General features: G+C 45.1%; 1 protein-coding gene across 1 annotated transcript in view; it reads left to right on the top strand.

Annotated features, from left to right (window-relative positions):
• The window catches only part of LOC147683454 (diacylglycerol O-acyltransferase 2-like), a 421,011-nt gene extending 405,648 nt beyond the window's left edge, over positions 1–15,363 (top strand). The window contains exon 9 of the mRNA XM_086943875.1: positions 15,011–15,363. Within this exon, the coding sequence (XP_086800001.1) occupies positions 15,011–15,165 (155 nt within the window). The 3' untranslated portion in view covers positions 15,166–15,363. The remainder of the gene's footprint in view (positions 1–15,010) is intronic.
• The last annotated feature ends 301 nt before the right edge of the window (positions 15,364–15,664 follow it).

Here is a 15,664-nt window from a genome sequence, read left to right as displayed (position 1 = left end):
TCCTGATATAACTAGGGCCAATGTCGTGAAGGGCTTTGAAGGTCAACGTCAGACTTTTGAAAAGGACTCTCTTGGCTATAGGAAGCCAGTGCAGTTCTTTTAACAGATCAGAGGCACTGGCACGTCTGGGGAGCCCGTAGATGGCACGGGCAGCTGAATTTTGGACTTTTACATTTACATCCACACACATGTCAAATGATTAATCTTAATCATACATCACACTGCACGACAGAGGGGGTGATCTACACAATCAAGTGCCCCTGTGGGCTTGTATACGTAGGGAGGACCAGTCGAAAGATAAAAACACGTATTGTGGAACATAAAAGCCGGATTCGCAATAAAAACATGAGCTCATCCTTGGCGACACACTGGGCAGAAGCTTCACACTCTATCCCACAATTACACTATACCATTCTTGAACGCATTAGCATAACTCCTGGAATTGAAATGAACACTGCACTGGCACTTAGGGAAACATACTGGATAAAACACCTTGGAACCATAACCCCCGGTGGTCTCAATGACCATTATGAATCATTATGTTTTTTGTGAACTGGGGCTTTGTATATGTGATCATTAAGTCAGATTGTAAGGGATTGCACTAGCTCTCTTTCCTTTCTCTCTTATTTACTTTCAGCAGGTTAGCATTAGTTTTGTACCATTTCCATCTTCTTAATGCTACCTTTACACCATTCATGACTCAATTTTTTGTATACTCCTTGAGCAATATAAATATGGACGATCTGGATTCTGCTTCTACTAGTGTCGTGTTGATAACGTTTTTGGCCTCACTTTTGAAACTTTAGAATTTTTTTTGTGAACCATTTTCGAACAGTCTGTTTTTCATTTCCACCATGTTGTTTACATAGAAAAAAGCCTGTATTGGTCCTTTCAGCATCACGTGATGCATCAGTTTCACGTCCGTGTATTCCCTTGTACTTTAGGACACGAGATACCGCAGCTTCGGTGAGTGTACTATTCCCATTTTTTATAGTGGTCTTTTTGATGGGTTTTTGGAGACGGGTTTTATTATAAGCCTGTCTCTGCTTATTTCCATAGAGTTACTCTTCTCTGTACCGTGAACTAACCCACGCGCACCCCAGAACGAGACTTCGCGTTCCTACGGGTAAGACGTGTGGCCCTTTTTTTGCTACACTGACATGACGTGTTTCATGCACGCAGGGAGTACATATCATTAACTATAATACTGCCATTTCCGTGTGGTTTGGGCTCGCCTCCGGGTATATTTCGATAAAGACCTACTATGTACACCACGTGTCTCTCTTGGTAAGGGTTTGACTTCATATTGTTCATTGTTATTATTTTCCGCCATTTGTGATTCATACTACATGGTTGTTGTGATGACTCTGATTGAACGTTTTTTTTCTACTGAGAGACCTCAGTGTATTTTTACCTAGAATCTCTACCCGTTACAGGGGTAAGCAGATAATGGTTGGCTCTTTCTGTGTTGTTGCATAGCATTCATTTGCGCACATAGGTTAGTAAGGACGGCTTCTTTTTCATCTCCCATGAGCACCTTTTCTTCTGGTGGCGTTTCATCTATAACTTCCTTAGTGCAAATCTTGAGTATTTTTAAACCATTAACATTATGATGTTCACATAACGTATGGTTCCATTTTATGATATTGATATTGTTCTGTGTTGTAGATTTGGACTGAAGTCGGCGAAGAATTTTCTCCATTGTTTTTACTACTATGATTTCATGTTATATATTTATCCCCTGAAGAAGGGTTCAAGGTGTACCCAAAATACATTGGGAACTGTTGATTTTCATTTAAAACATTATATTATATTCAACAGATTATGATGTTTTCTGTTAAAACCTGTGTTTGAGACACAACGACAGACTTATGTTGAAATAATGTTTCACCAGTAGTTTTGACTTTTCATGAGTGTAACTTTGATTTCTTATGAATGAAACTTTAAAACACGAATGCTGAATTGTTTTTCTTCAGAATATTGTTTGAAAATAACAGTCTAAATTTGTGAAGGCTTATTCAGCCTACAGCTGTGCTACATGCATTCTAAGGTCACCCTCGGACTTCATTCGTACTTTCTAAAACTGACATTTCTAAAATGGTAGTGTCAAATCCAACTTCACCAATAAAGAGGCTTTATCATAGCCATTCCAAAGATATTCAACATGAATTAGCTACTCCTTTCCAATCAGGAATTACAATTTAAAAAGGTTTTTCAAGGAATCCCCAATGCTGTCCTGTGGAAGGAATAGGCCTCACAGCAGTGAAAAACGAATTTAGCTGTTTGTCACTGCCAGGGCATGTAAAACTTGAAAGTACATGTCTTTCCTGATTTTAGTTACACAGCGCCCTGCCCTTACGGTCACTTAGGGCCTACGTTATGGGTGACTTGTATGTAATAGAAGGGGAGTTTAAGGCTCGGCAAGAGGGTTTAAATGCCAAGTCGAATGAGCAGTAAACAGCACACACAGGCCCTGCAATGGCAGGCCTGAGACAGGTTTGAAAGGCTACATGTGCGTTGGCACAATCAGTGCTGCAGGTCTACTAGTATCATTTAGATGAAAGGCCCTGGGTATATGGTATACCACTTTACAAGGCACTAACAGGTAAATTTAATATGCCAGTTACGTATACACCAAGTTCAACATGTTTCGGGGATTAGCACATGCACTTTAGCACTTATTAGCAGTGATAAAGGTCTCAGAGATCTAAGATAAACAAAAAGAGTTCAGCAAAAAGAGGAGGAGGAAGGCAAAATGTTTGAGGTGACCCTGCAGAAAGTGACATTTCTGACACCCTGCCACCAAGTGATAAACTTGGGCATATTACCAGCATCCGTGGCATGTTAAAACCCGTGTTTGAGACACGACAGACTTTTGTTGAAATAATGTTTCACCAGTAATTTTGACTTTTCATGAGTGTAACTTTGATTTCTTATGAATGAAACTTTGAAACACGAATGTTGAATTGTTTTTCTTCAGAATATCGTTTGAAAATAACAGTCGAAATTTGTGAAGGCTTATTCAGCCTACAGCTGTGCTACATGCAGTCTAAGGTTACCCTTGGACTCCATTCACATTGTTCTTACCTCTGAGGGACATGGGCTTCTTCCCTTATCACATGTAGGCACACTAAAATTCCATTACCAAACACTTTCTCATATCAATCTTGATCACATTTACTCAAACCTACGGTGTGCAGACCCACCCTCCAGTAGTAGTTTTAGAAAGTGGACATTTCTCTGCTCTTAGTTTTTCTCTGTGTGCCTGTTGCCGGTCTTCTATACACATCTGGGCTGGGTGACAGCTACACTTTGTGCATTTCCTCTAGACCAGGCTCCAACGAGTAGCTCATGAGCTACTAGTAGTTCTCCAGCTATCTGTAAGTAGCTCGCCAGTGTGCAACCAGCCTACTAAAGTAGATGATTTTGCTTGGTTGAATTAATATATGTATTCCAAAATTGAAACGAATGTATTTGAGACAAGTGTGTATTTTCAGAACTCATAAAACAAATGGCTGAATTCCCCAAATATACTTAAAGCTGATATTTGTACGATAAATCATGAGGTGTTGTGAAGACTTATTACTACAAGAAAACCATGGTGCTACGGCATTCCAGCTATAGCTGTTATGTATTAACCCTGTTGATAAAGCCATTTTCACATTACTGTTGTCAAACTTGCCTATTGCTCTGAGATAGTCCCTGCTGGTAATCTTGTCTGACATGGTCACTTTTACAGCACTAATAATATTAGTAGCTCTGTATGATTTTTATTAAACATAGGTAGCTCTTTAGAAAAGGTTTGAGAACCTTATTCTAGAGTGTGGGCAGATATTTTGTGTCAAGTGGGCCATGACAAGTCCAAAAAAACAGCCCGCTCTGGCCTCTTCAAGCTGGCCCATCTGGCAGTGCCAGCCTGCCAACCGGCCGAAAAACCAAGCCTAACATTGCTGTTTATCAAATTATAAAATCAGAAGGACCCACAATCCTAAACAAAAATCTGGACTGGATTAGCTATTCTCTCATGGATGTAGGAAACTTGAAAGTTCTGGCTTTGAGTTTATATACAAGGTACTGCTTGATCTGTAAAAAATAATATTAATAATAAGTGCCAGAGCCCAGGGTATATCTCATGAGGCCACTGCAGAATAAACCATCCATTGCCCCTGCCAGCACTGCCTAATGCCATCACACCTGCTGGACAAACCCAGGTCACCTAAAGTTGTAGGAACATTTAATGTATATTGAATTGATAGGTTCCGTGCTTATAACTTATGCTCACAATAGTGAGATAGTGCCACCATGTGATGATCTGTCATAAACAAGTGCCAGTTGTTAGACCTTGCATCCTTGGTGTGGTTTCCCCAGTCTTATTGCCTGTACCCCCTGTATTTTTTTTTATTGTATGCCGGACATCGTATCTGCTGGATTGTGTACTCTGGGCAGTTTACCACTGCTGATCAGTGCTAAAGTGAAAGTGCCCCCTGTATAAATTGTGATTATGACTGTCTATCCATGATTGGCATAGTTGATTTACTGGTGTGAGAGGCTGACCTAGTATATGGTACTCATTTATGTAAGTGTAGCACCCTGAACTAATCCAGACAACCCCTATGGTGATTTTAGTGGTCTTAGACAACTTTTGAAAGCTCTCTAAGGGGTAGCTGTGGAGAGCAGCATTCAGGCTTAGTCCAGAAGGAGAGTAAAGCAGCTTGTTTTACCAGTACTTAAACTTATGGTATAGGTTAAGTGAAAAAGAACCACACAGTGTAGTTATACAAATATGTATTTATTATTAACACTCACTAACACAATGTATTATCTCCTACCTGGAGATACCACACAATACACACAATACTTTGTACACAGAATACGTAAATAACATAGAATACACAGTGGTCCCCAGGAGGAGACCAAACCATATTAAAATAGTGGAATGTGAACCACAACCTAAGTTGAGGATGGACTCAGAAGATGTAGAAGAGCCGGGGACTCAAGGAACCACCCTGGGTGAGTATCTAGAACTCCACGGAGGTCGTGTGCAGAATGGGAACATGACCGCGGGCTAAATGTTAGTCAATAGGTAAGTTGTGGTTGCAATTTTAAAGAAGGATCCTTCCCAGTGGACCCTGAAGAAACCCCATGGAAGATGTAAGGTTGGAGAGGCACCCTACCCGTGGATACCCCAGGAACCAGGATATCTACACCAGGGAAGCCGGGTGCATTGGTGCAAAGTGATGTCGGAAAGCACCATAGACTACAATGGAGGACTTCAGTTAAGATGCTGCTGGCGAAGAAGATCTAAGTGTCCGGTGGAACCCAAAGGTGAACTCAAGATAAGAGGTCACTTCAAGCATAGGTGAAAGATTCTATGCAGGAGAGTTGAAGGTGCCCTTGAAGTTGCATTTGTACGGATCAGGCACAGCAGAGGAGGACCAGGATCCGTGCACGAGTTTCCCCACGTCAGAAATCAAGAGCCAAGGGGTCAGTATCTGGCAGGGACACAAACAAGCCTTGGCAACGGCAACCAACATAGTTGAAGAAAAAGGCACAGTTTTGGGACCAGCAAAGTCCAAGTGACTCACCACAAGCAGGTAAGTTAGAGCAGGCCCGAGCAAGCAGGGGAGCACACTGGAGCCAAAGAAGACCCTCAGGAGGACCCACGGGCTGAAGGCACAGGAGTTGCAAGAGGACCTCGAGCAGCTCAACTAAGGATGAAGGCCCACGGTGCACAGGATGCGATGCCAGCGAAGACCTAGGCTGCGGGAGATGCTTAAGAATTGGAGCTTCTTGGAGCCCAAAGACCTCTAGAGGAGAGAGTCAACAAGCCTTGGCAAGTTGACACAGTGCACAGGGGTGTTGTTCCGGCGGGTCTGAGGAGGGATACTGGCCTCATCCTTGGTGAGAAGACAGTGAAGGCCTCCAAGGAGTTGCAGACCCACCACCTGTGTTGCTGAGCCTTTCGGAGTCCGTGGGAGCCCAGGATCAGCAGACCGGTTAGCTGTGTTGTGATGCCTGCAGATGCAGGGGAGTGACTCCTTCACTCCGAAGGAGATTTCTTCGGGTGTCTGGGATGTCCACAGGCCTTGTGAAGAACCTGTATGGAGCACAGTCATTGAAGGAGACTTGCAGGACGACGAGACCAGAAACAGAAGGAGCCTTCACAGTTGCAGTCTAGGTTCCCAATGCGAAGTCCAGTGAGGTCCAGAGTACCCAGACACTTGAAGTTGAGTTGGTATTTGATCTGAATCTTGTCCCACGACGAATCTAGTGACCCACTCACAGGTAAGCCCTTAAGTACCCTATGGAAAGGGTTGGAATGATTCAGGGGTCCCTCCCAGAGGAGGGGCTGGATGGGTAGTGGGGGGGATACTCCCATGTCCTTTGTGCAGTTGTACGACAGAGCGGGAGCCAATGGCTCCCTGAACTTGTTTGGACTGGAGTATGCAAGGAGGGCACCAAATGTGTCCTTCAAGCAGTCTGATTGGCACTGGCAAGCGTCCCAACTCTGTCCCAATACAATAAGTCCTGTCTGGGAGGTGGTCACACCTCCCTTTGACAGGATACCAATTGTCTTGCCTTCCTCTGCTCGAGCTTGGCTCAGGAGTAGGAGGGCAGAATTGTGTCTCTGGTCGGCAGCAGCCATAGTTTGCTGTCCAGGTCTAGAAGTCTGTTAGCTGGAGCACTGAGGGCCTCCCACAGGAGCTTTACAGTGCATGGAATCATACCTCCCACGCCATTTACGGTGTGGGAGGTATGATTCCAACATGTTTGATACCAAACACGACAGGGTTTGTTACAGCCAGTTTAGAGCTGGTCATTGTGTAATGACACATGGCCACTCTATGTATATTAATGGCGGATGACCTTACAACCCGGGAGAATGGACTCCGAAGGTTGTAGGGGTGTCCTGCTCATGCAGGGGCACCCTCACACTTAGAACCGAGCATCCTGCCTTTAGGATTGAAAGGCCTGCCTTAGGGGTGACTTATAGGTGTTAAGTGCAGTGACCCCAGATAGAAGGAATCTTATAACTGTCGTAAGTGGTGCTAGCACCGGCTTACACAGGTTGCTATGGCAGGTCTGTAGTCACAATCTGAGTGGTCTCTCATGGGTGGCATCATACATGTTTCAGCCAATGTGAAACCCCTGGTGTGCCTATGCCCTGCCTACCTTAGTACAATATACTAGGGACTTATCAGGGTACACCAGTAGCCAAGCTAGAGTGTACCTAGGTACTCACCATGTCCCATTCAGGGAAGAAGCACAGAGACTGGGGGCTGATTAGCAGGATCCCAGTCAGACTAGTCAGTAAAACATAATGACACAAGCAAAAAGTGGGGGTGACCACGAAAGCAGATCCTCCTTTCTTACAACTGGCAAGTCCTTAGTAAAGTGCACTGCGTGTGCCTAGGGCCTGAAAATCAAATGCTACTAGTGGGCCTGCAGCACTGGTTGTGCCACCTATATAAGTAGCCCTGTAAACCTGTCTCAGGCCTGTCATTGCAGTGTCTGTGAGTGCAGTTTTAAACTGCCATGTCGATTTGGCAAGTGCACCCACTTGCCAGGCCTAAACCTTCACTTTTCTTACATGTATGGCACCCCTAAGGTAGGTCCATGGGCAGGGTGCAGTATATGTGAAATGTGGGACTTGTGTTGGTGTGTTTTACATGTCCTGGTAGTGAAATACTGCCAATTTCGTTTTTCACTATTGTACCGACTAAATCTCCCATAGGTGATAATTAGAGCTGCCATGTAACATTGTAACTTTCAATTGGGAAGAGCTAAAGATTTGGAGTTTAGGCTCTCTGAGCTCAGGATTTAAAAACTCATCTTTAAGAAAGGTGTTTTTTAAGTTGGGTGTTTGAAAATGGCACTTTTAGAAAGTGGGCATTTTCTTCCTATATCATCCGGTGCCTCTGCCTCCCTGTGGAATTAACGTTTGGTTTAGACTGACAACTGGGTTGTTTGTGCATTCACTCTAGACAGTCACACAGAGGGAGCTGTGGTGTGCTCTGCATATCCTGATGGCCCATCACCAGGCTGATGAGCCTTACTCAGATAGAATGGCAGGAGGAGTTGTCATTGACACCTGAATAGGGCTGTGTCTGGCCTCTCACACTGCTGTTTCCGCACCCCTGTAGTGTGTCTGGAGCCAAGGCAGGGTAAGGCAGGATCTTGTGGATAACAAAGACTTTACTTTGAAGTATGCCTACTTTAAAGGCCAAAAGGGATATATGCATTGGATCTGTAACCCCAAATGGAAATAACCCTTCTGGATTAAGAGAAGACTTCCACGAGGAAGAGCTGGAGAGCTGTTAGGAAGAGTACTTCCCCTTTGCTCGGTTGCTTGGCTGGGTTGGCCTGCAGTTGCTGTTTCTGTCTTGGAGAGAAAAAGGAATAGACTTTGCTTTGTGTCCTGCTTAAGAAGATTATTCAAGGGCTTGTGTGTGCTTGCCTCCTGTTGGAAGTCTCAGGGCCATCAAAGACTTCACCTGGAGCATCCCTGAACTCCACTGCTGGGAGTTCTGACCTGCCAAGTGGTGCCAATTCGAGTCCTGGACCCTTTAAGGTTGTTCCTGCTGCCAAAAACTGCAAAATCGATGCATCGCCCTTCCAGCGCCTGTTTTTCTGATGCATCACTGCAGTGCTGGAGAAGTTTCAATGCAACGTTGCTATGCAGCCGAGGAAATTGATGCAGCGCCTCTTTGTGGCCCGAAGAAGCGCTGCAGCCTGACCCCAGCGACATCCAAGACCTCTGCACTGACGCCAATGCAGGCCCTTCTTTGCAGCTGAAAGAATCGACACATCACTGCTCCGCGGCTGAAAGAATTGATGCAACACCTGTTTGCCGCTGCTGCCTCGATCTCCAGCATGTCCATATTTCCACGCTTCAGAAAAGGGGGAAAACGATTCAGAAAAGGGGGTGGTGATGGATAAAGCCCTGATCTTTGGACTGGGTAAGAGTGGTCTGCTTAATTCAGACACTCTGTTCATCACCACCCCCTTTTCTGAATCATATTTCCACGCATCACACGTGTGCACCAGGTTCTCCACTGTATGACCCGCACACCACACCGTCTTCAGATTTCGATGCATCGCTTCCTCTTACAGTCCAGAACTGATGCAACACTTCTGCTTGCGGCAGAACTGACACACCGCTTCCCTAGGGACTCAGGAACCAACACATCACTGTGTTTTCCAAAGCTTCCCTCCTCTGCAGCTGTTTTTCCTTGTGAATTTTGATACACCCCAGGTACTTTGTGTAAAACAACTGCACCCAAAGAGTTCAATGGACAGAATTGCTTAAAACTTTTAAAAGTGATATGTTGAGTTATGTATGTTGGACTTTTATCATTTTGGTCTTGTTTGTTTAGATAACGATTGGTTATTTTCTAAACTGGTGTGGAGTCCATTTGTACTATTGTCACTGTGTTACTGTGTGTGTTATGTACAAATGCTTTACACATTGCCTCTGAGATAGTCCTGACTGCTCGTGTCAAGATACCAAGGGGGTGAGCTGGGTTTTTCTTGAGTGTGTAACTCCCTTACCCTCGCTAAAAGGTAGGGTTCCTACTTGGACAGGGTGCATACCACTGATACTAGAGACCCCCATTTGTAACACTGGTATTAAGAATTAAGGCCCTTACTCCGACAGCGGGCGGTTGGACTTCCGCCCGCTATTGCGGCAGTCAGGAGACTGCCCGACAAGCAGGCGGCGGTCCGACCGCCGCATTACAACGTGACCGCTGCCTGGCAGCCACAAAGTGCTCCTTTTTATGGCAGCTAGTGCTGCAGCCCAGGAAAAGGGCGGCAGCACAAGCTTCCGTGAAAAGGAGCACTTCCTGCATGTCCATGCACCGTGTGCTATGCACCATCTGGTGCATGGCACACGGTGTATGGAGGTGGGTTGAAGCACTACATGTGCCTTGGGCCCACTTTACAGTGGCCCGCGACGGATGGGGACCATGTTTCCAACAGTTTTTACATTGGCAGCCTTTTCGACATAAAAAGGCTGTCAGTAAGGCGCATCGTAATCCCGACGGCAGTGCCTGCCTCGGCACTGCCTCCATTCGGAATAACAATTCCGACCGCTACCCCATCGGGATCACTGATCGTGGCAGAAATGGCAGTCTTCCCTCTAACCCCTGTGGGTACGTCCGCCGATATTGTCATCGTAATGAGCACCTAAGTTCTGGTCCCGAGCACCGGCAAACACCAGCACAAACTAAGCACTTTATCTCTATTTAAATCAGTGGATATGTATAGGTTTTGAAGCCCCAGAGTACTTTTAAAATCGAGTGAATGTCTCTTTTCATGGAATATGAAAAATGGTGTATGGCAAGCCTCAACAAATTATGTGTAACACTCATACACCATAGATAAAAGCTATTTATGCATAAGGTAATGCAGTGTTTGGTTTCACAAGTGACTCTTCACGTGTTGCCTCACGAAAAAGCTCCGAAAAAAATCTGCTGCCTCACATAGCTGTTGCTTCAGCAAATATGTTTTGATTGCAAATTGTGTTAAATGTTTTTATTAAAGATTTGTTTAGTCAAATGATGGGCGAAATACAGGTTTTGCAACCTATTTGTCAGCAGCTGATTACAGGCTAGCTGAGGTACTGCAATATTTGTTTACACTATCCAATTCTTGAACAAGAACTCTTTCTTGCAATGATTGTGAAAGCATGTCAACACCTTATTGTGGAATGCTTCTCACAGCACAGCCTGCTAAGAAAAGTTATGAAGTTTAAGACAGCTCATTAAAGAAATAATAGGGGATCAGATTCTGGGTAAGAAAACAGAACAAGCCCTAATTATTCAGGTTCTTGGTGACACCTTTGGAGAGTATTTTTATCATCCATCACTCAGTGAAAAGTGGACTTGACACTGAGTTCTCAGCATTATTCATATGCTTGTAAAGGATGAGACTAAATATACAGGAGGGAGCATCTACCTCTGCTGCGTTGGCTTCTCAGTGCTCAAATTGTGCTAGTGAGTGTGCTTGGTTGCTGATGAATGAATGAATGAACGGGCATTTATGAAGCGCTCCATTACTCCACGGAGTGTCCTGGCGCTCTGCACCTTAGCCCACACATAAAGGGCAGATCAATTTAGACTTGATGGTGGGCAGCAGCACACTTTTCGTGATCTGGACTTATTTTTCATCATCCGCGTTTGACCCCGAGCAAAGGAGAGAAAACCAGAGAAACGAGAAAGATGGAAGAAGATTGAGAAGTGACAAGGGTCGAATGTAGGCATTAAATAGAAACAAGACTGAGAGTAAGAGATAGAAAGTATAGGGTGGTGAAAGAGAAGTGCAGGGTGGTGTAAGAAACAAGTAGGAGGTGTAGCACGCTCCCACGGAAAAAGGCCCCAGGCACGGATGGCCTTCCAGCGGAATTTTATGTAACCTTTATTGACCTCCTGGCGCCGCGCCTCCTTGTGGTATACCAGGAGGCGTTACGAACACGGGGCCTTCCACAATCATCGCTTCATGCTCTAATAGTGTCACTACTGAAACCGGGCAGGGACGGCTTACACCTGGCGAATTATAGGCCTCTGTCTTTACTAAACACAGATTATAAAATATTGAGGAAAATCTTGGCGACGAGACTGGCCCAGTATATTCCGCAACTGATACACCCTGACCAGTGCGGCTTCGTACCGGGTAGGAGCACTGCTATGAATCTAAGACGGCTCAGTCAACTCATGCTCCGAGGGCCAGTGCCGTTGGGTACGGAGGGTTGTATTTCCCTAGATCTGAAGCAGGCCTTTGATTCCCTCAGATGGGACTACATGTTTGCAGCGTTCGCAAGGTTCGGAATACCACCTGAATATATTGCATGGGTCCAGTTGCTATACTCCCGCCCAACGGCCCGGGTCCGCACAAAGAGATGCATTTTGGCGCAATTGGACATAGCGAAGGGAACAAGGCAGGGATGTCCACTGTCCCCGCTATTGTTTATATTGGCATTAGAGCCATTGCTATGCAAACTTCGTGGATTAGCACAGCACAGGGGCATATGGAGAGATGGAGTGACCCATGTGGTATCGGCGTATGCAGATGATATCATACTGTATTTCAGAGACCTAGAAGGGAGGTTGGATCCCATCTCTGACATCTCCGAAAGCTTCCACTCACTATCGGGGCTTACTATTAGTGAACCCAAATCCTATGGGTTCTATTTCTCTGCCACTAGGGCGGTAGCCCAACTGCCCTTCGCACCACATACTTTCCAAGTTGCGGAGTCCACCTTCCGTTACCTTGGGATACAGGAATACAGAGAGGCAAGGGATATGCTGGATGGCAATCTAGGGAGAGCACTAACGGCGCTGAAATCACAAGTGCAACTTTGGACTGCACTGCCGCTATCAGTGGCGGGCAGAGTGACCATCTCTAAGATGGTGGTACTACCTCGCCTCCTATACTATTTCACAAGCTTGACATTTATGGTCCCCGCATCCATGTTCAAAACTTTAAATACCCTACTAACAGAGCTGTTATGGGGTTTCGGGAGACGACGCATTAGCCTAATCAAACTACAGCTCCCCACCGAGGCTGGCGGTATGGGGGTCCCGGATCTACAAGCATATAACTTTGCCTGTCAACTGCAATGGTTGGCTTATTGGCTGGCAGGGCGTAACTTGCACGAAATTGACATGTCGGAGACGGAATGGAACAGGGGGAGAGTCCACACCCTGTTGTTGCCAAAGGCAGAGGTCCCGAGGTCGACACCCTCCCTGCGTCGACTCGCGATTGACTACTGGAGGAAGGTGGTGAGAAATACATCCCGCACGTCCTCCTATGCCCCCACGATACCACTACTAGGACTCCCAGTGGGACAGAGACTACTCTCGAATCAACTGCTCACGGAGTGGCACAATGCGGGCATAACACAGATTGGGGACCTGTATGCATACTGCAGGGTTATGACATTTGAGGACTTCCGGAATGCACACCACACATCGGGAGGACTATTCCTACTGCACGCTGGGGTGCGTCGCTATATCATACAGGTATGGGCCCCGAATGGAGCAGAGCCACCCATGAACCCACTACTCACAATGCAGTACCTAATGGGGTCGGGCAGCCACCTGACGAAATGGATAACACACGGTATAAGAGAGGGCAAGGCAGTCTCGCTGCAACCTCTGCGGGACAAATGGGAACACGATATAGGGAGATCAGTCAGGGACAAGGAAAGGGATCGAATTCTTAAATTCCCTAAGAAGGTATCAAGAAACCCAAGATTCAAATTCATACAGCTTATGATTCTGCATAGGGCGTACCTGACACCCCATCGCCTGCACGCAATGTTTCCCAACACGGCTGATACATGCCCCCGGTGCGGCGCGGACGACGCACGGCTGATACATATGTTATGGAAGTGTCCAAAACTGGGATACTTTTGGACGACAGTGCATGATGACTTGACCCGGCTGGTCCCCTTCAAACCATATGCCGCACTGGAGTATACCATATTGGGGTTGGGCCCTGTAGAACGAAAGAAGAGCGTAGGCACACGTTTCACTGATCTAGCCTTGCTTCTTGCGAAACGCACCATAACAATGAAGTGGAAATCGCCTAGGCCACCAGACCCTGAGATGTGGAGGGTGGAGGTGATACGGTGGGGGAAGGCTTAGAGCACGATATTGCAGCGCGAAGAGCGAAGGGGACTCAGGAAGACCCTCATATCATTAGACTGGAATACGTTACTGGGGTCCTTTGAGGCAGGTGAAGACGATGCGTTTGACGATTCTGCTGCTGAAGACTAAAGGATGCGATGATATGCACATGGGATATAGTGCCCTCTCTGTGGCTAGGACCAAACATGATACGAATGTTGTGAACAACTCTGGGTGCACGGGACAGATACAACAGACGATAAGAACTATGTATAGTCCTCTGTAAGGTTATAGCAGGTTCATAGCGAGTAATGTGAATATGTAGAGTGGGCCAGGAACCATGAATGTTTGAATATGACTTATGTAAGTGCCAAGGGAGGGAGGGAATGGGAGGGGGGTTTTGTAATGGGGATGTTTTGAAATTTATAAAATGAAAATGGTTAATTACTAAACAGAAATGGCGATTGTGTACGCATAAGAAATGTGAAGATTACAAATTTACTCAATCTGTAATGATTACTTTCATCTATTCTACTAATAAAAAGATTTTCAAAAAAAAAAAACATGTAGGAGGTGTAATCAAGAGTAGGCAGCAGTGGTATTCGGCAACCCTGAGAAAAACTTTGTTCCTTGTACTTTATTTTTTTAACAAGTGAAGAATAAGTTACTATAGGTAGTTGGTCAGTCTAGTCTTCATCCAGACCAAAGCCACCATTTCAGCCGCCATGAAGCCTAAAAGTCTTTTTCCATACTCCACAACCAGGAGGGCGGGATATTTTCATCAGTGTGTTAAAGGGATCTCAGTACATTACATTCGAGCATGCAAACGCCTGCAACATTTATCTCGATGGTGATCCTTAGATTTCCCGTGAAATTGACGTCAGTTTCAGTCTTGAAACTCCAAATTCTCCTTTTCAAATGTTGGTTTCGCCAAAGATCTCAACAATTCTGTGCATGTATCTTTGTGGTCGAACATGTGATGTCGAGGATTGTACAGCGGAGGACACCAGGGGCTGCTATGGCCCTAGGGTTTCCAGCTGACCAACTGGAGGACACTCCCTGTGATGGGGTGATAAAAACAGGAAGTGAGGGAACACCGGGCTTTTAAGGCTAGGGTAGGAGTAACATTGTGTGTGAAAAGCTCCAGCAGGAGCAGAAGTACTAGAGAGGCATAAAGAAGACTAAAAGTTGTGTTCTACTGATACACCATGCTTGCGCCTGACATGCATCCAAAAAGATCCTACAGAAAAGTCCTATATTTAATTATCTAATTAATTTTATATTTATCAATTTACCTAATGCTCTTTTTCTTTTAAAATGGATAAATGGATGTTTAACTTAGAAACTGAAATTAATAGCGATGCACTTTATTTTTGCAGTTGGCAAGCCCATACTCGTACCGAAGACAGAGGACCCTTCTGATCAGGAGATTGAAATGTACCACCAAATGTACATCAATTCGCTGACCGACCTCTTTGAACAACACAAGCTGGAATATGGTTTATCAGAAATTGACACCCTAACCATAACTTGATGCGATGCGATGCATCATTTATTAACAATCCATGAAAGAACAAAGACTCTTGCTGTGGACAATATTAGCTTGCCAAAAATAACACAGAACATCCCTGCATCATTTGATCTGGTTTGAAAAATGCTGAGATGTCTTGCAGCATAATTCAGCTTTATATAACAAGTTTTTAGCATGCATAAAATAAAATATTTTGGACCTCATCCTTGATTTTCCTTTTTTTCAGTGATTGGGTGTATTCTAAATGTATTTGTTCAATAACGTATATTCAAGGTTACTTTATAAGGATATTGTTATCCAATAAGGAGCATGGTAACCATATAAAGGTACAATGTCTCGGGCTAAATGCCGTCAGAGAGTCCCAGCGCTCCTGGTGATGTCATGAAATCCGATATCCAAAAAAAAACAGTCAGTTTAGTGCATTCAACACAGAACGTCCTTCAGCCAATCAGATTCTTTGCTAGGTTTCATTCCTCTTCTGCAAGAGCTGATCATATGGGGT

This window comes from Lissotriton vulgaris, chromosome 11, assembly GCF_964263255.1.
Source record: "Lissotriton vulgaris chromosome 11, aLisVul1.2, whole genome shotgun sequence".
Lineage (NCBI taxonomy): Eukaryota > Metazoa > Chordata > Amphibia > Caudata > Salamandridae > Lissotriton > Lissotriton vulgaris.
This window is presented reverse-complemented; position numbering and strand designations above follow the sequence as displayed.